The 24,461-nt window shown below is 44.0% G+C and overlaps 1 protein-coding gene across 3 annotated transcripts; it reads left to right on the top strand.

Annotated features, from left to right (window-relative positions):
* The first annotated feature begins 1,630 nt into the window (after positions 1-1,630).
* On the top strand, positions 1,631-24,461 carry gpt (glutamic--pyruvic transaminase). Of its 3 annotated transcripts, none has more exons than XM_056292899.1 (12): positions 1,631-1,699; positions 4,574-4,760; positions 12,784-12,873; positions 13,068-13,176; positions 14,178-14,311; positions 15,475-15,718; positions 16,398-16,477; positions 16,578-16,714; positions 19,311-19,485; positions 19,967-20,122; positions 22,256-22,368; positions 23,742-24,460. In XM_056292899.1, exons 1-12 carry the CDS (start codon positions 1,683-1,685, stop codon positions 23,830-23,832), a joined length of 1,533 nt encoding a protein of 510 aa, XP_056148874.1. In that variant the 5' UTR covers positions 1,631-1,682; the 3' UTR covers positions 23,833-24,460. The 3 variants fall into 3 exon arrangements, with proteins under 3 accessions (XP_056148874.1, XP_056148875.1, XP_056148873.1); XM_056292900.1 differs by lacking the exon at positions 1,631-1,699 and adding an exon at positions 3,876-3,951; XM_056292898.1 differs by lacking the exon at positions 1,631-1,699 and having other exon boundaries at positions 4,028-4,760; positions 23,742-24,461.

Below are 24,461 nucleotides of genomic sequence, written 5' to 3'. Positions count from 1 at the left end.
GAGTATATAGAAATATACACAGGCTTCACAAACAGCAAGCATTTACATTGCTTTCCCATTCCTAATATTTTGTAACATTTTTAAATAATAAATACGTTCTACCTTAAATAGTGCACAATTTGACCTCTCTTTTGCCCATTTAGATTTATGTATGTGATATTTGGTGTATAGAAAAACAAGGTTTCTGAAAATAATTGTATTATTGTTCAAGTCTTTATTCTCAAATATCAATAAGATATCTTCTGTAAGCCCAAGCCTTGTTCCATCCATCCATCCATCCATTACCTGAGCCGCTTATCCTACTCTCAGGGTCGCGGAGATGCTGGAGCCTATCCAAGCAGTCATTGGGCGGCAGGCAGGGAGACACCCTGGACAGGCCGCCAGGCCATCACACAGGGCCGACATACACACACCCACACGCACATTCAATAGTTGTAAACAGAAACATTTTCTGTATCTAACCAGAATGTCTTGGTGCAAATACAGTCATAGAATAAATAACCTATTGTTTCTCTGTTGTAGTGACAAAATATGCACATGTCATCAATGTCTGCTTTGTATTTTGGTAACACCTGGTTAACTGGGTAACATACTTTGTGATACAGAACAAATTCCACCCTGCTTTCCAGTGGATGGTACTAAAGCTACAGCTGCAACATACGTTGGCTGAGAATGCATCCTGTTCATTAGCTAATATGCAGTCATTAATATAGTGATTGTTGCATTTATTGTTTTTTAGGCAAACCCCATTCAGAGGAATGGTGGAAATCAGAGCCCTGTGTAGCATCAAATACTATGGCGTATTCTTTTGCTGTTGCTGGAAATTTACATTTACCTAAAAATGTGGTATAATTGTATCATTAACCATCGAAAAGTTGAATCACAAATAAAATGCTATAATTTAAACACCTATGAAATAAAATTGACATTCTCATAAATTATAAGCTTGTTGTTCCAAAAAAAAATCATATGTGGGGGGGGGGTGTCTATGTGGAATTTAGGGAATTTCAGACCCATCGAATTTACATTTAAGGAGAAATTCAATGCCAGCGCCCTTTTCCAAAACTAGATTTGGGATGATGTTACACATTCTGTCCCTGGAGTGCAGTTTTAAAGATGTTGAATCAAGGGCAACTGGGCTTGGTATATATCGGTGAAATCCGTTTTCACGGATATATACCAAGCCCAGTTGCCCTTGATTCACTTCCTTTGGATAACCATGACCTGGATGAATGAGAACATTCACAGACAGTTTTAAAGATGATATTGCAAGTACTGAAATCACGCATATTCAGACTTCCTTGATCAAAAAAAAAATCTTACACAATATCCTGTGGTTTGTTTCTCCAAACAAAATTTAAAAAAAAGTTTAATATCAACTTCTCTATCTGTGGCCTGGGGAACATCCAGTGCCTTTGCTGTATACACCTTCAGAGATATAGGTCTCTTAATGACCAGGTACCAATCCCTTTTCCGAATTTTCTCTGTAAAAGGTTCAAAATTCAGTGCTGGTGCTGATCTGCTGTGTAGGATGGTTTTTGGGGGGGAGACGAGTGACGTCATTCCTGCGCCGTGGTCACATGACCGTTTTTTTTAATTCTGAGGGAATATAATGTACACACAGCGCCCTTACACAACATGCCCTGATATTAAGCAAAGCGGCTCATCTCTTCTCTGTGGACATGGGACAAAGGGGCAGGTAACAATTATATTATAATTACATACGAACGAATTTAACGTCTTCCCGACGTCTACGTTGCATGACCTCGCCAGACTAGCTGCTCGGCTCGGCCGACGTGTTACGGTAGATTGCGCTGTAATATCGCAATTGCGCACCGCGCAGTGGGCCAGATCTGGCACACAAACGTTAAAAGAGAAAAAAATGTGAAGGAATAGAAAGTACACGCAGCGTCTCGTACGTTAGTCTTGTAGTCTAACATGTAAACCTGTTGGTAGGAAGGGGACTGTAACAGATAGGCTAACGGATCATGAAGACCCCACCTAATGCAGAGAAATCGACCTTTACCCTATGGAGGAGACGATACCCCCCCCCCCGATACATCACCAAACTGAGGCGTGTGAGTCGGTGTGTTGGCTTAACGTGGCACTGTTATCATGCGACCAGCTGATAAACGTGTACTAGTATATGTAATGGCTAAGTCATCACACTGCAACGGTACATTCTTGGTGTTTGTGTGGTACCTGTAAAGGACATGCTCAGGAATAATTTAATCCCGCTTGATGAATTCCAACGTGTATGCCAAAGGCGGAGAGATGAACTGTCCGTCTCATCGGGGGGGACAATGGCGCACACCTGCAGTAAGCACATGATCTAATCACACTAATCCTGTGACTTCAGTTTGATTCTCACTTCTCTTGACGGACTGCGAAAGGTCATTGTGTACGATCGTTTCTGCCCGTGTATCTATTTTAAGAGAGAATGAGGGCTTTTTTTTGGAAAAGCTTGCACGTAACTGGTGGTCAGACCGCTAACCCCGGTTTGACAACAGACAAGTGACCCTACTGTAATTTCAATTGCAGGTCAGATTCTGTTTTTACACACGTGTGTGTGTATATATACACACACAATAATTGTTTAGAATAGAACAAGCCTGAATTGTAAACTACTAATAAGACACGTTAGCCCCTAGCTAACGGGTCTGCCCCTTTAGCCGAGCGGTTAGCGATGTCGCCTTGTGGTGCAGTACACCCCGTATGGAATCCCGCACCGGGCAAGAAAATAACCGTTTACGTTGGTGGCAGCGGTGGGATCCGGAAGTGTGCAGATCCTCAGAAGTCTCTTCGGAGCGCGGGAAGAACAAAGCGCGAGGGCGCGCTTCCGGGGAGGGTGACGACTGTAAACTACTAATAAGACACGTGAGCCCTTAGCTAACGGGTGTGATCCTTCAGCCGAGCGGTTAGCGATGTCGCCTTGTGGTACAGTACACCCCGTATCGAATCCCGCACCGGGCAAGAAAATAACCGGTTATAGAATCTTGCTGCAGGAGGTGTAAACAGTCCAAAGCGGTTCTGATGTGTCTGTTACTGCATGTTTTATTGCGACTATCAATATCTCCAATAAAGATTTGTTTGACGCTAATAATGTTCATTTCTGTACGGTTACAACTCTTTGCCCTGTGATGGCCTGGCATCTGTCCAGGGTGTCTCCCCGCCTGCCGCGCAATGACTGCTGGGATAGGCTCCAACATCCCCGTGTCCCTGTAAGCGGTTGGCATAATGAAATGGAATACACACACACACACACACACACACACACACACACACACACGTGTTAAAAGAAACACTCAACGTTAGGGAATGTGCTCAACAAACAAGGAGCAAAATAATCCGGTGATTCAAGTAAAGCTGATGATTGCTTATGGCATGAAACAGGCTTGTACTGTCTCACAAAGAATTTATTTATATACATACACACACACATACACATACACACACACACACACACACATATATATATATGATGTTGTGGCTTCAGGTGACTTCAGTCTACATCCTGCAACTCTAAAATCCAACGCCATTGTTGTATTCTCTTTTAATTGCTGTGATTGATTCCCGGTGAACTTTATACCATGAAGAAAACTGACGTTTGTATAACAGACATAGACCTAAGAGTGATTAACTGAATAAAAAAAAAACCCCAAAATGTACGTATCGTGATTTATGTTCGCTGTGTTGCAAACTGCAGAGGTGCGAAGTGAATTTGTTGGCTTAATGCCGAAATGGGAGGAGCAGCTGGCGCGAACTTTTTTTTTTAATCCAACGCTAAGAAGCATGCCCACGAAAACTCCTCCCCATATCAGCGTCCTCAATTGTGGGGGCGGGAGAGAGTGCGAGAGGGAGAGGGAGAGAGAGAGCGCGGTCCTCCAATCTAATCTTTGTGGACAATTAGAGAAGCCCACCGGCCCTGATTGACAACCTACAACCTAAACGGTGCGTTGGTCTGACTCGACGGAGGGGAGGAGGGGGGGCATGAATCAAGCGTGCAATTTGAAGAGCCAACAAAAAAACGGGGAGGGCGCATTTCTCTGGGCGAGTCATGTTGCCATGTGTACGGGAGGCATACATTTCAGGGTAGTAGGCAGGTCGCTGTGGGTACAGCCCGGGTGTAAGCGGGCGGGGACGGGGACGTCTCGCTTTCGTCGGAGTTCCGTTTACTGCTCCCATAACAGTCCGAAGGTCCGTGGAGTGCGGGTCTAAAAGTCCGGTGGGCGCAGTTCGCTAAACGTCTGTTAGTCCCCGGCTAGTGCCGCGTAGCGACGTGTGTGAGTGAAAGATTGGCCATTAAAGCCACGGTGTTTTGTTTTGTTTTTGTTTTTGTTTTGTTTTTGTTTTGCGACTTTGAAAAAACTTGAGGACTCTTTTTTTATTATTATTAAGCAATGTCGATAACACAGATGCGTCTGTTTCAAAGTGCAAGTGTGCGTCTTTTCAATCGGAGGCGAAATGACTTGACGCTGGGTCGCAGCGGGCTGCAGCAGCCGGTGGGGGCCGGGGGTCCCGGTGTCCACTCAGTCATTCCGTGTCCGCTGTCCCCCTCCTCTCTCCCCGGCAGAGCCATCTCTGGACTCAGTGCATCGCGGCGGGGACTCACCCAGGCGAAAATGGCCGAGAACGGAGTAGCCCCCCGGGGCAAAGTGTTGACCATCGACACCATGAACCCCACTGTGAAGATGGTTGAATATGCTGTGCGTGGACCCATCGTGCAGCGTGCGGTGCAGATTGAGCAGGAACTGAAAGAGGTATGCTTCCATGTGCCGCCACACTCTGTCTCGCTGTCTTCTCATTATTTCTGCTCTACTTCTCTTGGTGTGTTTTTTTTTTTTTTTTGGAGTGTGTGTGCAGTCTTTCAGTGAATGCACCCCCATCTCTTGTCTGTGAGCATCTCATCAGCGAGTGGTCTGGTATCAAACAATGACTAAAAGTTGTATAACCTAGAGTTAGTGGCGCCTTCTCCAAAACTTTTGGGCAAACTTTTAAGCAGGCGTTACCCAAGCAATCATCTTAGCACAGCACATACCACATGTTGCTTGTATGACCAATTCTTGATGCCCGAACAAAATTCAAAATACATTGGCTATTGCCCAGTGCCTCATTTCCATTGTTGGCTGTTACTAAGTCAGGCTGTCTCAAAAGCTGACTGCCGCACCACAGTTTAACAGTTAGTCTTTCTGTTTTGGGCGCAAGATTGATCAATTTCATATCAAAGAGGCTGTTTACACTTGGCATTAACATGTGTCTTGGGTGATGCAATCACAAGTGGACAGCTGTAAGTACAGATGTGAATGCACCCAATGTGTCCTCAATGCACCTTGCGATCCAATCGCTCAGGCCACATTTGGAGGTGGCGTGAGAGTGTGTGGTCTTTTCCCAACCCACTTTAGATCAAACTTCCATGTGATGAAAGGGTTCACATGCCTCTTGATTGGCTAATCCGAACCTTAACCAATCAGAGGGCAGAGTTTCTGCGGTGCGTTTGGAAAAAGATGTCTTGCGGCCTGGAACACATTTGTCCATATCACATTAGAAGTGTAAAGACGCGTGTGGTGGTCACCAAAGCCTCTTCTGGGTTTAATTTAGTTTTTTTTCTTCTTTTTGTTTCCCTCTTCTGTAATTTCTGACACACGTCAGACCCATAACTGTGGAAGAGCCCCCGCCCGCTTGCACATTCAGGTTCAACTTCAGGTTCAAGTTCATTTATCCGCCGCAGCACAGAGCCCGACCCTCAAACCTGCTTGAATAATCTGAGCCTGAGCCGACGTGATCGGGTTGAGCCTGACAGGGTTCAGATTAAAAATTACAAACTCTAGTGTTCAGACATTTACAGTTTCCCCACATAACGAGTTTTACGAATTAGTTTCAACTTTTGCTTTGTATTTTGAGCACAAATTGAAAGAAGGGAAACAATCAGAGCCTGATGCTCCTAATTCGCTCAGTTAATTTTCCTCATCAGGTTCTTTGTCTATCTGGCGCAGCATGCATTTGCTGTGTCCATGCCATTGTAATAATGTGAAACTATTTACCCACAATAGACTATTTCTTAATTGTAATATATCAGGTCTGAAGGCTTTCAGACAGAGCTACATCATCATCATCATTAGCATAATGTTTATTTACACAGCACTTTTTAAAACGTGTTGTGCTTCACAACAGAGTGGAATGGAAATAAAAGAAAAGAAGTGCAGTTGGGATATGGGCTGATTTATTTTATTTCTTTAAGAGCACTTCAAATTTTGTATGACAACATAATTGATGGTAATAACTTGCATATGTGACGGCGCATTGAAATGAGGCTCGAGTGAGCAAGGATGCCTCGTTTTGGTAAATGCCTGTTGCTCCGACTCCTCTCTCCTCGTGTTCCTGTATGTGTTTACGTGATTGTGACACGTGCCACGGGGAGGTTTGAGATGACGGGCGGACACGGTTTTAGGCGATTAACACGGGCTTTATTTGATAATGTATTTTATTCGTTCACTCACACGGGCTGGTGCGCTGCTGTCCCGCAAGCCACGTCACCTCTCTCCGCTTGCGGCTGAGGCTAAGCCACATCCCCTACCACAGTGATGTACGTGTTTATTTGCATAAAGGGCGGGGAAGTGGGATCCGATCACAAGTGGTCACTCGAGATGCAATTCTGTGAACAGACATACTTATTGTTGTCCACTTGTGATCAGATCACCCAAGACACATGTTAATGCCTGGTGTAAACAATGCCAGGTGTAAGCAGCCTCAGAGAGACATGACTATCTTGTTAGAATAGGGCTCAAATAGGCCCAATCCATTGTCACTGTATTGTGAAGTCCTTCTCTTAATGATTCAAGGAAGCTTAAACCTTGTCAAGACGTGAATCTAACTTGGTGATCTTCACTTACTCCAACTGGGTATCATCGGATTTCTGTTCCGTGTTCCATACTGACCATTGCCATCTAAACATTCACCAATAGAGAACGCCGTGTGTAATCATTTGGTGGGATTGTTTACACACCCTCCTACCAAAGTCCGCCTGTTAGTTAGGGAATAGGGAAGGCTGATAGAATTTAGACCTGATTTGAAAGAGTCAGTCTGTTTCATGTGACTTCTTAACAACCACATGAAGATCCAGTCGAACCTGTCTGTGCATGAGAATGGGAATGACATGAGATAGTGTTAGTCCTGCGGTAAACTTGCAACTTTTCTGGGTTATTTGTAATCCCCCCATCCAAAATCCAAGCCCTCTATCCCCCTGTGACCCCAGACTGGATGGATGAACAGATATCAAGATATCCACCTGATAAAATGTCCTATCTGTCTTTGTATTCTCTCTTTCTGTTTCAGTCTGTGACTTCAGTGATCCCAGCTTTGTTCTCAAGTCATTAGTGTCTATCTCAGACTCTTCTCAACTTCCCCTTTTACCCCTCTCTGTGTGCTCGTATCACATGTTTACTGGGAGGGATCCAGAAAGAGATGAAGTCTATATTGAGGGAGTAGTTTTCTTGAGGTTTTTTTTTCCTTGGATCTGTCCGGTTCACATGGCCTCACTGTGAGGTCGGGCTCACTTTACCTTGAACAATATCTGCTGTCTGCACCGTCTGTCCAGAGAGAAAAGGGAGTAGCTTGTCTCCAGGCTCTGTTGACTTGCATGGGACACTCTTTAGTTTCAAGGTGGAGTAGACTGAAAACAAACAAAACAGAGATATAAGTTAACGGCAAAAACTACCCATGGCACTCTCAAATGCATTGCGTTAAAGAGTCTTTATTTCGATGCCATCGATGGAGGAAGGTTGGCGAACTCGCAGGGCTGCAGTCACAACCCACTCGTAGCGGCTGATGCGTCCATTAGGATGTCTTCAGCCCCGGGACTTGGTGTGTGAATGGTCCATTCATCTGTCAGTGGTTTAATTGTTTAATATTGTGCTCTCAAATCTTGTCTCCAGTATTTTCAGACACGTGGATCTGAATGAGCGGTACTCGTAACATGCAATGTGAGCGTCAGAAACCCGCGGGTTCGAACTGGGTAATCCACTTTATGCAAGACATCTATTGCCTTTTCAGACTTGATGGCACCCTAAATGAGCACTCTTAGTCAATTATTATTTACCTGAATGAAAATATTATCTGAGCTCTTCCTTTTTAAGCACTCTTCATGTTGTTGTCATGGAAACCAACGCTCGGTGTACTGAGTGCAGTCTGGTGTGTTAACATGTCCTGTCTTGAGTGCTTTATCCAGGAGAGGATGAGCTTATAAACGAGGTCCTAGCCAGGTGAAAGGTACACTTAGCCGATTGGGCCGGGGGGGGGGGGGGTAATGAAAAGTGATCTTTTTACCCAGCTCGGGCTGCGGGCCCCAAACATTTTCTTTTATGTTTGTTCAGATCCCCCCGCTAATCCACGGCCACTTGGGAGCGTGTGGCTTTCCATGTTCCCCTCAGCTCTGCAGGGGAGTTTGATCAGGTGTTTCCTATTGGATATGTTAACATACACAATGAACTGAAAACATGCCAGATCCCCTGAAGCAGCCGCAGAGGAGAAGAAAAGGGTGTGCGAGGATTCCAGGTCCCCACCCACACACCTGGTCTGACTTTCCTTTTCACACCGTCTTAAAGTTGCGACTAAAATTTGTACTCCGTGATCGATTCAGGGTGCACGGAAGTAATTCTGTTCCTAACATGGGTTACTATTACGTTTCTCACTGATAAGCTTTTTGATCGTCCAATACCCAGCGAGAATAGGAGTACTTTGTACCTTAACACCTGCAGCATTTTCAGCTTACTTGCTGAGGCAAAAAAAAAAAGGGCTTTCAAATCACCGGGCGCTGAGCTGATAGCCTTTATCTGTAATAATGCATGACAAGATTTTATTTCCCCCCTCATGTGACCACATCCCACACCCTCCAGGTGATGTGTCTCGATCTGACATGCAACCTTTGCAAAGATAAGAGGAAAAAGTCGCCGTATTTGTTTTTACATCATGCGGTGCTTCCCAGTGGAAGTCGTACTCCTGTTCCGTCCTCTCATCCCTCTCACCCCTGGTCATTGTTCAGAGTTTCTCCAGGCAGCCTCCCCTCTTTTATTTCAGGAGCCTTTTCCCACTGTACTCTCTGAATGGTGTCAAGTTTCTTTGGGACAGTGGATTGCTAATGGTGGCTTTATTGGCTTGCTTTTGTCTAAGATTAGACACACACGCGCACGCGCACTACATACTTGTGGATTTTTTTTTTAAATTTCATTTTATTATATCCGTGTCTGTGTTGAAATGAGATCTTTTGCTAGAGTTACACATTACTGCCTTGTCTCCGCTCGGTCCCGATACCAAAGTTCTCTGTACGCCACCAGTTAACATCATGCTATTCACCCAAACAGGAAATATCTGCCATGTGAAAAGTTGCTGTTGGTTACACTTGACCGCCAAATCAGAAGGTCCCCAAATAAGGCTCAGTTGCTGATTATGCTGTGGCCTTCGTTTTCCGCTAATGAGCTCCCGGTGATGAAGAGGAACCTCACAGAGAAGCTCTCTAAAGCTAAAAGAGGCTCCGTGGGGCCACAGTGACAGTCTATTTTTTCTTTGTCAGTCTTTTCACACTCATTCTGATATAATGAAAGGCTTAAAACAACCCCTCATTTAGGAGTGAAGCCCAGACTTGGCTCCCTGTCCTCAAGCTTAAAAATGTGTGGGGAGGATTTATTGAATGCATATTTTGGAAAACCACCTGAAAACTGTCCTAAAGTTTCTCAGGATGGTTTACAGAAATGAAGAAATTCAGAGAACAATAGACAGCCACGTAATGCAACCAAAAGATCTCTGTCACTAGAAGGCATTGGTTTGAGTCTTTTTTCTTGTTCTTTTTTTTCTTGGCATACAGTGCTAACTTTTTGGATTTTGTTCATAAATGGCGTAAGCCTCAGTTTGAATCACAGGGGTTAGAGCTATGCAAGTCATCTGATTTTAGCTTTTTCTTTCCAATCCTCCAAGAGTTATATTGAATACTGGTTTAGGTTCGCAGAAGGATTAACCTACTAGTTTGCAAGAAGATCTCCCATTTATTTCCACCTTGATGTAGATGGTTTGTTTGCCGGTTTTGACAGGGCATTAGGGGGCATTCTTTTGAGGGGCAGACTTTCGAGCTGGATTTCAGGGGCAGAGGGGTAAAGTTTGGTTTTGCACAGATCTCTTTGTTATGAAAGGTCCCCTAACCGTGAGGGAGAGGATCCCTGGCCTGAGGGGTGTGTTTCAGCCCGCACCGCATCATTGGTCCAGGCTGACAGACACCTCTGCTGTGTGGCCAATGAGAGGCCGCCGAGACTTGTTATTTAACAATCTGGATTGGACTGGACAAATGCTCACCCTGAGGGAGAACAAACAGTGGATGCTTTGATTTCGGTAGGGTGTCGCTGAATGGATCTGCTTGTGGACTCATCACTGTCCCCGCCGTTCCAAACATCTGGTATCAAAACTGTGCCGTGTTTGTGTGTGTGTGTGTGATTATGGTTGTTCACGTGGATCCTTTGCAGATGTTGCAGATGTTTTCAGCCATTTTAAGAGGCTGTTGTTTCAAATTATTTTCTTTTTGGGGGGTGGGGTGGGGGGGCTGGAGAGCAATAGTACTAAAACCACACTTTTAAACCAATAAACTGTCGGAATTCTCTTCTCAGCGTCCCACTTTCCAAGCATCTCACTCAGCCAGTTTTTTCCTTTAGCTGGAAGCTATGTAAGACCAGAAGCCTCTGTGTAAAGTATGTCCATGTCTGCGTGCCAGAAGCTTATCTATTGCATTGAACAAGGTTCAAACCTTCGATCCCAAAGTCACACAAAATACACTGATTTGCTCTTGTTGTAAAGCTATCTAGATGTTGTTATCTGATATGTTCTTTCTTTCTGTGGGGTTGGGTTTCAGTGTTATCCATTTCTTCAAAAAACGAGAATAAAAAGTTCTTTATCTCCCCTTGGGCGTCACGGTGGCCCAGTGGTTAGCACTGTTGCCTCACAGCAAGGAGGTCCTGGGTTCGAACCCCAGGCCGTCCCAGGTCCTTTTCTGTGTGGAGTTTGCATGTTCTCCCCGTGTCTGCGTGGGTTTCCTCCGGGTGCTCCGGTTTCCTCCCACCATCAAAAAGACATGCATGTTAGGGTTAATACTCCTGCCTGTGCTCCTGAGCAAGGCAATGGAAAGAAGAACTGGGGTTGGTCCCCCGGGTGCTGCAGCTGCCCTCTGCTCCTATACATGGGTTAAATGTAGAAGATGAATTTCCCCAAGGAGATTAATAAAAAGTAAATGGAAAAAATGTCAGCTAGATGTATGCCATTCCTTCCAGCAAGGGAATGTATTGTATTTAGTGTCGGTGAGCATCTCTGTGTGTCTGAGAGAGCTAGAAAGAAAGCGTCCCAGTGGAAAACACACTACCAGGTCTGCTGCACTGCTTTTGATTTCTCCCCTGATAGCAAAAAAATCTTTTTCATGGCAAACTTCAATCTTATTTGTTACCTATGAAAGCAATGCCTGCAGATAATGGAGTCAGTCCTGTAGACAAATCCCAGATAGGGACGGCCGACCCTGCATTCCAGTTGCTTTGTTTGTTTCAGACTCTGCTTAGATGAATTTAATTGTCTCCTACGCCTGAAATAGCTTAGCACCTTCATTTAATTTGCTTTTACAGACTTAGCTGAAACTGGGATTAGTTACTTCTTGGCTGAAGTTTTGACTGAAATCCATTAACTTGGAAGAACTGGGTCATGGGTGGAACGTTTCCCCATGACTGAAATTTGATTCAAGTTCTGTTGTCCTTCATCTGAACTGCAATGAGGTCAATCAAATCTGACCCGGCCAATATTTAAACACCAAAATTCTTCTGTTAAGTGTGCTCTTGAAAATATGTTTTTATGTTCTTCTGAGTTTGTTTTTAGGTGAATTTAGAATAAACCTCGCAACTTTTGCCATGTTTTGGGAACAGTGTTTACATCTGCCATTACCAACCTTCTGCCACCTGTCTCTGGTGACATTGACCCTGAGCTCCCACTCTCTCTCTCTCATTTAGTCAAGAGCAGATTAACCCCAGAATTTTAAAACGATATGATTGAGAAAGACATTTTTAGTTAGTAGAGCTACGGGGATCATCTAATTTGGAGCAGAGTCCATGCCTCATGTCTTACATGACCAGTAAACAGGAGTCTATCTCTGAAAGTGGTTTTAGATAAGACGCTTATCTGGTTGAACTCTTCATCGATAATGGTCCTGTGGTCAAACACATTCATATCAATATTGTGTGTGTGTGTGTATTTGTGCACCTCGCGGGGTTTTATGTGGTTTTAAAGTTCTGATAAGGCTAAATTCATCATTTTTGATTTTAGTGGACATTTTTCTTCATTTTGTTTGTGAACTGCCGTACAGCCCTTCTCAAGTCAGTAGAGTCAACGGTCCCACAGTGTTACTGAAAGCTGGATCGGAACAAGTGCAGAGGACACTCTTCAGCCGTTTAAAGAAGTCTAACTTAATCAAATATCTATGAAGGAGAAGTCCACAATCAACCCCAGTTATATCCTCAGTTATACCCCAATTATATCTTCAGTCCTCACCTGATCCCTTTTCCCACTTACATTTAAGCTGTTTCCAGAAACTGCAGCCTTTTGCCAAAATTTTGCAAACCACAATCATATGAGGTCTCGTGGATTAATAAAAGCAGTCAGGGCTAAAATTGTGCCTGTTCATTACATTCTCTTTGCCACTTCCACTTTCTATGTCTGTCCTTATTGCCTACATCATCGTTTCTATATATCCCTGTTGTTTCCGTTCTGCAGGGAGTGAAGAAGCCCTTTGCTGAGGTCATCAAGGCCAACATAGGTGATGCACATGCCATGGGCCAACAGCCAATCACCTTCTTTCGCCAGGTCGGCAATAACCCCCCCCCCCCCACACACACACACACACACACCCATCCTGTCATCTAAATATAGCATGTGCTGCGATTTATGAGTCTCTTTATGAAACTGTCCTCCTCCTCTGTGCTGTGCAGGAATTTTTGCATTGTTTTGCATAATGTCCACCCTTTGTCTCTGCCTCTGTCTCTCTCTGTCTTTACAAGGTCTTGGCACTCTGCTCTTACCCTGAACTGTTGAACGACAGCACATTCCCAGAGGATGCTAAAAGCAGAGCACGCCGCATTTTGCAGTCCTGCGGAGGGAGCAGCATGGGTGTGTGTCCAACGTGATGGCTTGTTGTGCACGTGCAGCAAGTGTTTTAAAACTCTCTGATCACTCACCAGTCGAGATGTATAATCATCTCTTTATCGCCCTACTTTTTACATGTGGGTTTTCACCATGGGCTGGGTTTATGTGGATTACTGATGGAAATATGAACTCTACTAATCCCCCATAGAGAAATTGCACTGGGCAGATCCTAAACAGTGCAAGAAAGGAAAAATAAATGATAATTCAGCACCTGTACAAACTATACTATATGGATACCTATTTAAATGATGTCTGCTCAAAGTAATGAGCAAACAGGCCAATAATATCAAGCACTGTGAGTTACAGTAAAACAACATGCCAAGGGCGTCCGGGTAGCGTAGCGGTCTGTTCCGTTACCTACCAACACGGGGATCACCGGTTCGAATCCCCATGTTACCTCTGGCTTGTTTGGGCGTCCCTACAGACACAATTGGCTGTGTCTGCGGGTGGGAAGCTGGATGTGGGTATGTGTCCTGGTCACTGCATTAGTGCCTCTTCTGGTCGGGGCGCCTATTTGGGGGGAATAGCATGACCCTCCCTCGCGCTACATCCCCCTGGCGAAACTTCTCACTGTCAGGTGAAAAGAAGTGGCCGGCGACTCCACATGTATCGGAGGAGGCATGTGGTAGTCTGCAGCCCTCCCCAGATCAGCAGAGGGGGTGGAGCAGCGACCGGGACGGCTCGGAAGAGTGGGGTAATTAGCCAAGTGCAATTGGGGGGGAAAAAGGGGGGGGGGTAAAAAAAAAAAGCCTAATATATGCAAATAACTACTACTGCTGCTACTTTCGAACTAATAATCAACAACAGTGCGGAATAAATGTAATAAACAATGAATTATAAGTCAAGTAAGCATGGAGATAAGTGCTGTATAAAATGAGTGGAGAAACAAAACAAATAGAATAAGCCGATTAACTGAAATGACGTGTTAAATTTGATACCGTTGTCCTGGGTTGGTCCTCTCTCAGGTTCCTACAGTGCCAGTCAGGGCATAGACTGTGTGCGTCAGGATGTGGCCTGCTACATTGAGAGGAGGGATGGTGGGGTTCCCTGTGACCCAGATGACATTTACCTCACCACAGGCGCCAGCGACGGTATCATGGTAACAAAAACTGCCCTGCCCTCTTTTCTTTCTTTTTTAACGTTGTGGCCCCATTTTGTGCCTGTAACAGCGGCACGCCAATTAAATCTGTCAGAAAAGCAGTCAAGTGTTGGTTAACAAGTAGTTTAGCAGTATTGGTTGAGTATATGGGGCTATTGAATTTGTACTGAATCATTTTCACTTATTAGAATATCGTTTAATAGGCCTACACCAGACAATTTTACTGATGAGCACACCTTCACCAGCAGCAGGTGTAGACTACTTGGTTAAATCTGCTGGCGTATTGTGTGGTTGGAATGGACACCTGCATACATGTGACTTGTCAGCAGCTGCTCGAAGAACGCTGGCCCACATAGTGTTTCAGAATTAACATCGCAGCGCACACGTGTGATGGTCACATTGCAAATGTGGCTGTGCAAAGGAAGGCAGACCGGGCCCTACACTCATGTCAGGTTAAAACTCTTGTTGCTGGATAGAAAACAAAATCTAGCAAAATGTTCTTTTTCATGACAACTCTTGAGGAAAAACATCTGACAAACGACAATTTAGTCTGATTTAATGAGTTCTTGGACAACATGCCTTATTTCCCCCAATAAAATCACCCTAATCATTGCTAGAATAATAAATTCTTTGCAAATGGAGCTTTGAAAGTTAAAAGCTGCATACATTTGTGGAAATTGTGAGACCTCTTTTTTTATTCTTTAATATTGCAATACATATCGGGGGGGAAAAAACCCCAAAAATATCACAATGTTGATCTCTATTGATATCGTATTGTGTCTCCTCACCCTCAGCACGGTGTCCCAGTGGTTAACACTGTTACCTCACAGCAAGAGAGCCCCGGGTTCGAACCCCGGGCTGTCCCAAGTCCTTTCTGTGTGGAGTTTGCATGTTCTCCCCGTGTCTGCGTGGGTTTCCTCCGGGTGCTCCGGTTTCGTCCCACCATCAAAAAGACATGCATGTTAGGGTTAATACTCCTGCCTGTGCCCCTGAGCAAGGCAATGAAAAGAAGAACTGGAGTTGGTCCACGGGTGCTGCAGCTGCCCACTGCTCCTATACAATAGGATGGGTTAAATGCAGAAGACAGATTCGTTGTAAGATAACAATTTGTTGTAACAATACAATGACAAAATAAAGTGGCTTTCTTCCTCTCCTGTCTTCAGACCATGCTGAAGCTGCTGGTTTGCGGTGAGGATGAGAGTCGTACCGGCGTGATGATCTCCATCCCCCAGTACCCGCTCTACTCAGCTGCCCTGGCCGAGCTGGGTGCCGTGCAGATCAACTACTATCTGAATGAAGACAAGTGCTGGAGTCTGGACATCAGCGAGCTTCAGCGCGCCCTGGAGGAGGCCAGGGCTCATTGCAAACCCCGAGCTCTCTGCATCATCAACCCTGGAAACCCCACCGGTAAACCTCTTTGCACACTGTACCAACTACATGAATGTAGGCATCTGAAACATATGGTGTTTGTTTTTTAAATAATGTACAATTCTAATTTATATAGGACAGTTAAATAGATGATTGAATAAATGAATGATCAGGACATGATCGGTTGAGATATTAAATTATCCTCTCCAGTAATGCTGACGTTGACTGTGATAATCAAAAAGAAATGGTGTACCTTTTCATAGAATGGCTTAAAGGTACAATCCTTGGTTTGGCCCCGCTGCAAAAATATAAAACACAGGATTGGAACCTGCTATCAATTTCAAATTGGCTAACAGGTCTCTTAAAAGAAGGCTCAACATTAATCAACAATTAAATCTAATTTTCTACATTGGTAATGTTTACAGAGTAAGACAGGCCCTCATTTTCGATTACAGCTGACGAAGAAAGACACAAATCGCTTATTTCTCCAATCTGTAACTCAAACCCTTCAGTTATGTATGTAAATTATACCTCAGTTTTATATGGCCAAATAAATTGCCGATTGGGCCTTTAATCAAAGTATTGTAACTTGATGTTTTTATAACCACGGGCCCCTTGCTTGTTACCAAGTAGAGCCAGTGGATGGCGGCAGAGACTTGATCTGCTGGCTTAACGGCCACGTAACGCTTATCTCTGTGACAAACCTCCCTCTTTCTAGGCCAGGTCCAGAGCAGGCAGTGCATCGAGGATGTCATCCGTTTCGCCGCAAAGGAGCACCTCCTCTTGATGGCTGATGAGGTACAGATCAGAAAACGCAAATAAGTGGTTCCTCTTTAAACCACCACCTCTCTGCTTTATCGTATGTTTCTCCCTGTGATGTCTGTTCCCCATCACCCAGGTGTACCAGGATAACGTGTATGCTGAGGGTTGCCAGTTCCACTCCTTTAAAAAGGTGCTGTTTGAGATGGGACCAGAGTACTCCAACACCGTGGAACTGGCATCCTTCCACTCCACCTCCAAATGTTACATGGGAGAGTGAGTCCTCTTACCTTATGCAGAGACACATCTAGACGTCTGTGAAGTAATAGCAAGTGATGATTACCGCCTGGCGGGGATTATGTGTGTGTGTGTGTGTGTGCGTGCACGTCAGTAACGAATGAAAGAAGTGAAAGCATGCAGCTTTTAAAATGACCAGCAACAGCGATAAGCACCCACACCGACACCTAAAAGAAATTATTGCTAGCAGACCACGGTACAATAGCAGAGGAGTCATGATAGTAAGGCCAAGATAGTGATAGACTAGCCTACTTAACAAAATCTGGTGTCGGCGCACCTTAACAGATGAAATCATAATCGTGACAGTGCATCTTGACAGATGAAAACATAAACGGTGACAGTGCACCTTGACACATGAAAACAAATGGTGACAGCGCATCTTGACACAAATGAAAACATAAACAGTGACAGTGCATCTTGACAGATGAAAACATAAACGGTGACAGTGCACCTTGGCACATGAAAACAAATGGTGACAGCGCATCTTGACACAAATGAAAACATAAACAGTGACAGTGCATCTTGACAGATGAAAACATAAACGGTGACAGTGCACCTTGACACATGAAAACAAATGGTGACAGCGCATCTTGACACAAATGAAAACATAAATGGTGACAGTGCATCTTGACACGTGAAAACAAACGGTGATGGTGCATCTTGACACAGATGAAAACATAAATGGCGACAGCGCACCTTGACACAGATGAAAACATAAATGTGACAGTGCGTCTTGACACAGAAGAAAACATAAATGGTGAGAGTGCACCTTGACACAGATGAAAACATAAATGGTGAGAGTGCACCTTGACACATGAAAACAAACAGAACAGAAGGAATAGAAGGAATTTCCCTCACCGCCGGTGTCCACCAAAACAGAAAATAATTCACCTTATTCACTTTGCCGCCATGTGGAAGTAGTCTTCGCCATAAAAATAGTTTCAAGAGTAGGATTAATTGCAGTCACAGCTGGAAATCATATCAGCATATACAATAAAACATTTCCCATGGCTGAGCTATGTTTTCTTACCATTGTTTTATGAATGAAAGTCAATCGGCAGAGCAGCCATTCACTTTCATTCATTCTATATCATGAAAACTGCAACGGTTAAACACATTTTAATAAGGGCTTTAAAATTATGATAGCCTTGGTCGTACTCATGCAAGGGTCCACCTAGGAGGCTGCACATTCACAGACTGACAGGCAAAACGTTTTTATTTGGTTGATTTAGTTTTTTTAGCTTGCACACTGCGTAATAACAACTTATTTTTTCCATATTATCCATTCAATTGACTTGGGCGTGGCACAAAGGTCTTCTAATGGCGGAAAAAACAATTTTTTCTGTCCCTGTGTGCGTTATTTCCCTTATCCCGGTAGGTGAAAAAAAGAGATTGTCGCAAAGTCTGAACACCAGAGAAGGAGAGATAGGTACGCCTGGAGGAGATGTGCACTTGACTGAGTGCACTCCTGTAGTTTTGTATTTGTTTTAAACATAAGCGTCATTCGATAGGTTGCTGGTTCTCGGTGGAAAATATTTTGCCACAGAAATGGCTCAAGTAGGCCGAATTCACATTATTTCCTAACATTAATTTTCCAAGGAATTAAATGGATTTTGGTTTGGGATCTGGGAAGTGGATTTTCAAGAACACCTTTATTCCATTAAACAGCTGGTTAACTTTTATTTTCTGTACAGAAACATATAGTAGGTCAGTATTCGCTCGTGTCCTCGATGAGCTTAGCCTACATGCTAGTAGCATCAGTGAATTAATTCTGTGCTGCCAGTAAGCTAATGATAGAAATGAAGTGCACATGTTGGTGTCTTTTGGTGTCTGCAATGCGATGTCTGCGATGATTATGATTGGAGAGTTGTCTTTAATTACTCTATACTTTCTTGTCTCCTTTATACGTATATTGACTGTTAGCTAAGTAGACCAGTGCTGTCTAGTCACAACAAATAGGCTATTTTCCTGATTTGCTTTTTCTTCTTCCTGTCCCCGTTCCCCTTTGTGCAAGCAGGCCTTTGAGCAACCATGAAACATTTTTATACTTCTTTCTCTCCATTTGCTTTTTTACATAGGAGCAGATCAGCAGCATCATTTATATAAGATATCACCCGGTTGTTTATCAGTCTGTGTCCCTTATTTTACATTTTCAGTCTGATCCAAAATCGATAAAAGCTGTTCAAAAATAATGAAACAAAAATGAAAAAAAAAGGAAATATAGAAAGGTAAACACACCATTGCCCCCCTCACTGCCATTTGGCGAAATGATGCCAATAGTTTTAAACCTGCATGGAGTCCACAAAAAGAGAGGGTCATCTGGACAGTTTTGCTAACATGACGCTTATTTCCACTGATCATCCAAACTCTGGCCCTCATTTTATTCCTCTGTTCAGCAAACTCTGATTTGACTCCTACCTGGGTTAAAGTGAAAATGTTTTTCTAAGTTAATTTTTTTATCTTGTAATCTGCAGTCACAATCTCAAGTAAAGGAATCTCTGCTTTGCTTTCGCTGTTTCCCTGTCTCACAAGCCCTCTCCTTCAGTGAAAAGGTAACATATTTTCTCCGTCCTAGGTGTGGCTTTCGTGGAGGCTACATGGAAATTATAAACATGGACCCGGAAGTGAAGAGTCAGTTGACTAAGCTGGTGTCAGTCCGTCTGTGTCCCCCTGTCCCTGGACAGGCCCTTATGGATCTGGTGGTCAACTGCCCCCAGCTTGGGGAGCCCTCCTACAACAACTTCATCAAGGTGCTGAGGCCGACTCCAAGCCAAGTCAATTTTATTTGTGTAGCCTAATATCACAAATTACAAATTTGCCTCAGTCTTTACTCCAGATGCATCTGAGTTCCACTTCATTCGCTATGGACACTTTAGAGGTCTTGTGGTGTGAAATGTGTTATCTACACTAATGAAATGCACGACATTTTGAATGTGTGAAATGATTATAAATGCGATAAGACTTCGTTTCCTCATCCAGTGTAATAAATGTGACCTTTGCACACTGTTCCACTCATTTAGGAGCATCTAAAACCACTGCTATACTTAATTCCGATGTTCCCCGTGTCTTGCCATTTCTTTTTCCGATCTCGCATTCTCTGACTCATCTCCTTTCCCCTCCCTCCCGTCTCCTGTCTCCCTCCATTCTTCTAACAATATCTGTTGTTGACCTTCTTCCTCCCACTCTTTTTCCACTCGTCAACCCTCCTCCTCCTCTCTTTCCTTTGGTCAGGAACGCACTGCCACCTTAAATGCCCTAGCAGAGAAGGCCAAGCTGACGGAGCAGATTTTGAACACGGTGCCGGGGATCAGCTGTAACCCGGTGCAGGGTGCCATGTACTCCTTCCCCAGCATCACTATCCCCAAGAGAGCCATCGAGGAGGCCACGGTCTGTCCTCATGCTGCTCTCTGAAAGGTTTAGGGACATCCGTGAATGTTTAAGTAGCTTCTGTTATTTATTGTTCTTAAACAACATCCACAAAAGTACTTGGGAGAAATAAAGCAATGAAATTACAAAGACGTACAAAAGTCTTCCCCCCACACATACATGAATGTCGGCCCACTATGACCTTTTTTTTTGGGGGGGGGGGTTCCCCCTTTTTCTCCTCAATTGTACTTGGCCAAATATTCCACTCTTCCGAGCCGTCCTGGTCACTGCTCCAACCCCTCTGCCAATCCGGGGAGGGCTGCAGACTACCACATGCCTCCTCTGATACATGTGGAGTCCCCAGCCTCTTCTTTTCACCTGATAGTGAGGAGTTTTGCCAGGGGGACGTAGCGCATGGGAGGATCACGTTATTCTCCCCAGTTCCCCCTCCCCCCGAACAGGTGCCCCGACTGACCAGAGGAGGCGCTAGTGCAGCGACCAAGACACATACCCACATCCGGCTTCTCATCTGCAGACACAATCAATTGTGTCTGTAGACACCCAACCAAGCTGGAGATAACACGGGGATTCGAACCGGCGATCCCTGTGTTGGTAGGCAACAGAATAGACTGCTACACTACCCAGATGCCCCCCCATGACCTCTTGACACACAACCTGCACAGCCACATGCTCATATTCATCAGTCCATTTCAGAGCTCAGATTCAAAATAGATACACAAGTTATGGTGTGGGAGATTCTTACAAATGTAAATGAGGTTTGAGAGGGGAAAAAAACCTCGAGATGAATTGCACAGAATCAAGCATGGCCATTTTCAAGTGCCCTGTTTGCTAAAGGATCATATAAAATCGATAGTGCACCTTTCCACCGTTTCAGCTCTGTTGCTTATTTTGAATGTGAGACGAAGGGAAATGAATGTCCCAGAGAAACCGATTAGCCCCTATTCACAGTAAGGTCATTGCATAGCTAACCTGCTGACATCTGATAAATCCAAGTGACTCTGCTGGCTGTCTACTGACACAATGATGTTTTCCAAAAAGCCAATCGGAACAAGACGTTACAGTGTGATACAGACAAACAAAAAAGTGGCTGAACACTGTGATCAACATTACACTTGTCCATTTTTTTTACTAACCTTCACTATGGCATGGTCCATAAATAACTCCAGTTGTTATAAATCTCTGCCAAGTTTACTTGTCAAGGTTGAATGTCCTGTAATCAGCCTGCTGTTGATTCTGGAAAAAGGAGTGGGCCATTGCCATTTAAATTGCCTCGTATCTGTAGATCTCTAATCTTCTTGACCTGAAAACGCAGGTAGTCCGTTCATCCTCACTGGGTACGCTTCCCTGCCCCTCTCTGAATGCCAGTCAGTTGTGCAGGCCTAGGTTCTAGGAGCTCTGCCAGTCCACAGATGTCTGTTTGTTTTTAACCTCATGAACTTGGGTTCAAGACTTTGCAATATGCGATGGACAGACGTCTTGCCGCAAAATTGATTTGAAATTAACCATCAAAATTGGTAACAAATCAGTTTGAGGTTTCCTGAGTGTGTTATGTCCTCGTGAATACAACGCTAGGGACTCGATGGCCTGCTGATTCTAATGCTAGCAAAGGGACGGCAGCTCCACTGTTCTTTTCGGTCTTTCATTTATTCCTGTTTGAGACTTTCTTGACTCGATTTGCTGCAAATCAGAAATCCGTTTCTTGCGAACTTCCAAATCCAAAAGCAGGGTAGATTGGAAATAAAGAAGGATGTCCCTAGAAAGCAGTTCACAGGAACCATAAATGTGTGGATGTCCAACATTACAAAAAAATATGTATTGTCACTAGTTTAGTCTCATTCGGTTAAATTGTTTTCTTTTAAAAAAAAAAAAGAAAAAAAATCAATTGCAACTTGCTTTCAATGAAGTTTCAACAGAAGAAGGCAGAGCAGTCCTATATTTTGCTGTGTGATGGAGGAAGAGTATTTAAAAATGATGTTTAATGAAGCTGTCTGGATTAACACATTTAGGATGGACCTTTTTAACAGTTAACTCCTGTATTTTAAGTGCGAGGATGTTCTCTGCTATGTAAGAGCAGCATCTGTGATGTTCTCCCTTTTCTCCTTTTTCTTAATTTACCCTTTTTCTGCCTCTCAGGAGAAGGGCCAGGCTCCAGACATGTTTTACTGCATGAAGCTGCTGGAGGAGACTGGGATTTGCCTGGTCCCTGGAAGCGGCTTTGGCCAGAAGGAGGGAACCTACCACTTCAGGTAGGTTCTGCTCGTCGCATTTTCCTTCCTGCACACATTGTTCTTCACTGGATTATTTATCATTAGGGATATGCTTATCAAGTTTGGTTTTTTTTTGCATCTGGTCTGTCATTTAACATTGACAATCTTCCGATACAGATTCCCAGTCAAATTTATATTTTATACTCCATACTACACCTGCACAGTGAGTGCACACATCCGAGTACATTAAAGTTAGTGATATCAGTCCATTTTATGTAAGATATACTTGACAATTCAATAGCTTTGCATAAAGGTAAAAAAGCATCACAACTGTCTGTTAGTAGTTTAGATTTGTTTATTTGAATAAAATGACAAAGTAAACAAACTATAGAAATAATCTGAAATACAGGGCATCCGAGTAGCGTGGTGGTCTATTCCGTTGCCTACCAACACGGCGATTGCCTGTTCGAATCCTCGTGTTACCTCCGGCTTGGTCGGGCATCCCTACAGACACAATTGGCCGTGTCTGCGGGTGGGAAGCCGGATGTGGGTATGTGTCCTGGTCACTGCACTAGCGCCTCCTCTGGTCAATCGGGGCTGCTGTTTGGGGGGAAGGGGGAACTGGGGGGGATAGCGTTGTCCTCCCATGCACTACGTCCCCCTGGTGAAACTCCTCACTGTCAGGTGAAAAGAAGCGGCCGGCGACTCCACATGTATCGGCGGAGGCATGTGGTAGTCTGCAGCCCTCCCTGGATTGGCAGAGGGGGCAGAGCAGCGACCGGGACGGCTCGAAGGAGTGGGGTAATTGGCCAGGTACAATTGGGGAGAAAAGGGGAGAAATCCACACAAAAAAAGAAGATATAATGTAAAATACAATAGCTCTTACAGATATAAAAACACCAACCAAAACAAAAGGAAGCTTCAAAGAATAACGTGAACTCTGTGTTCCTTACTAATGACTTATTTTTAAGTGCATTGTCACATTAGTGGTGTTGAACGTAGCTCAGTTATAACTGCCACATGGAACACCAGCACTGCAGACATTGCATGTGGCTGTTGGGCTGCTGTCATCTTCCAACTGAAAATACTAGAACACTGCAGATGTTTAAGCTTCTTGTTGAATTCTTAAAACACGTGCCTTGCTGCTTCAAACTGTATATGATGTCAGTTTATGACATAAAGCTGGTGTAGACGGAGCAAAGGGTGCTAAAATTAACAAAAGGGTCGGAATTCGATCAGCGTCAATTTAATCTGATACCAATCAGTTAGAATGAGTCTTGTTCAGCTCCAATACAGGTATATCTCGGATCGTGTAGGAACATCCCTATTTATCATATCAATGTTCTTGGAGGCAAAGCTCGAAGTCGCTGAGTTCATGATTAATTGTGTCCCCTCCCTCCCTCCTGATCCAGAATGACCATTTTGCCACCAACTGAAAAGCTGAAGACCCTGCTGAATAAAGTGAAGGAGTTCCACCAGAACTTCACCGAGCAGTATTCCTAAACTGCCATATCGCTTCCTCCAGTCAGAGGAGAGGAGTGCGCCAACAGACACCAGGATCGGCCAGTCAGAATCCACCTGTCGTTCTTAAGTGCCTTCCCCCACAGTGGCTCTGGTGGTCTCTATGATGATACACTTTCAGCCTCAACAAGATTGCCATTTTTGGACGTATGTGGACGATACATAAGGCACTGTTTGCATCAAAAATCTCAAGACCAGAGCAGATACAGTTTTTTTTCTTTTTTTTTTAACAGAGGGATTTGTCTGTTTAGTATGGCATGTATAACTTGATATCATCTGTGTCATTTCAGTTTTGAAGGCTATATGTGTAACTAAGTCTATGTATATGTTGAGTATGAGAGAGCGCTTGTCTACATGTGCATCAGGAAAATGAAGCGGTACGAGGGAAAAGAATATGAAGACGCTGCAGGCGAACCTTGACATAACGCATGGAAAGACCTGACGTTCATGATAACTTAGAGCAGAGTTGATTTTGTATTTTCAAAATAAAAAATAACAATTCATATTATGGCTGTCATTGCTTTGCTACACAAAGTAGGCTTTTTAGGAAGACTGTGGTGTATTTATAGCTCACAGTTAGACCTCATGACAACTCTCCAAAACATCAAGAT

Source organism: Lampris incognitus, chromosome 14 (assembly GCF_029633865.1).
Source record: "Lampris incognitus isolate fLamInc1 chromosome 14, fLamInc1.hap2, whole genome shotgun sequence".
Taxonomy (NCBI): domain Eukaryota; kingdom Metazoa; phylum Chordata; class Actinopteri; order Lampriformes; family Lampridae; genus Lampris; species Lampris incognitus.
The sequence above is the reverse complement of the archived record's forward strand: the minus strand, read 5'-3'. Positions and strand labels throughout refer to the sequence as shown.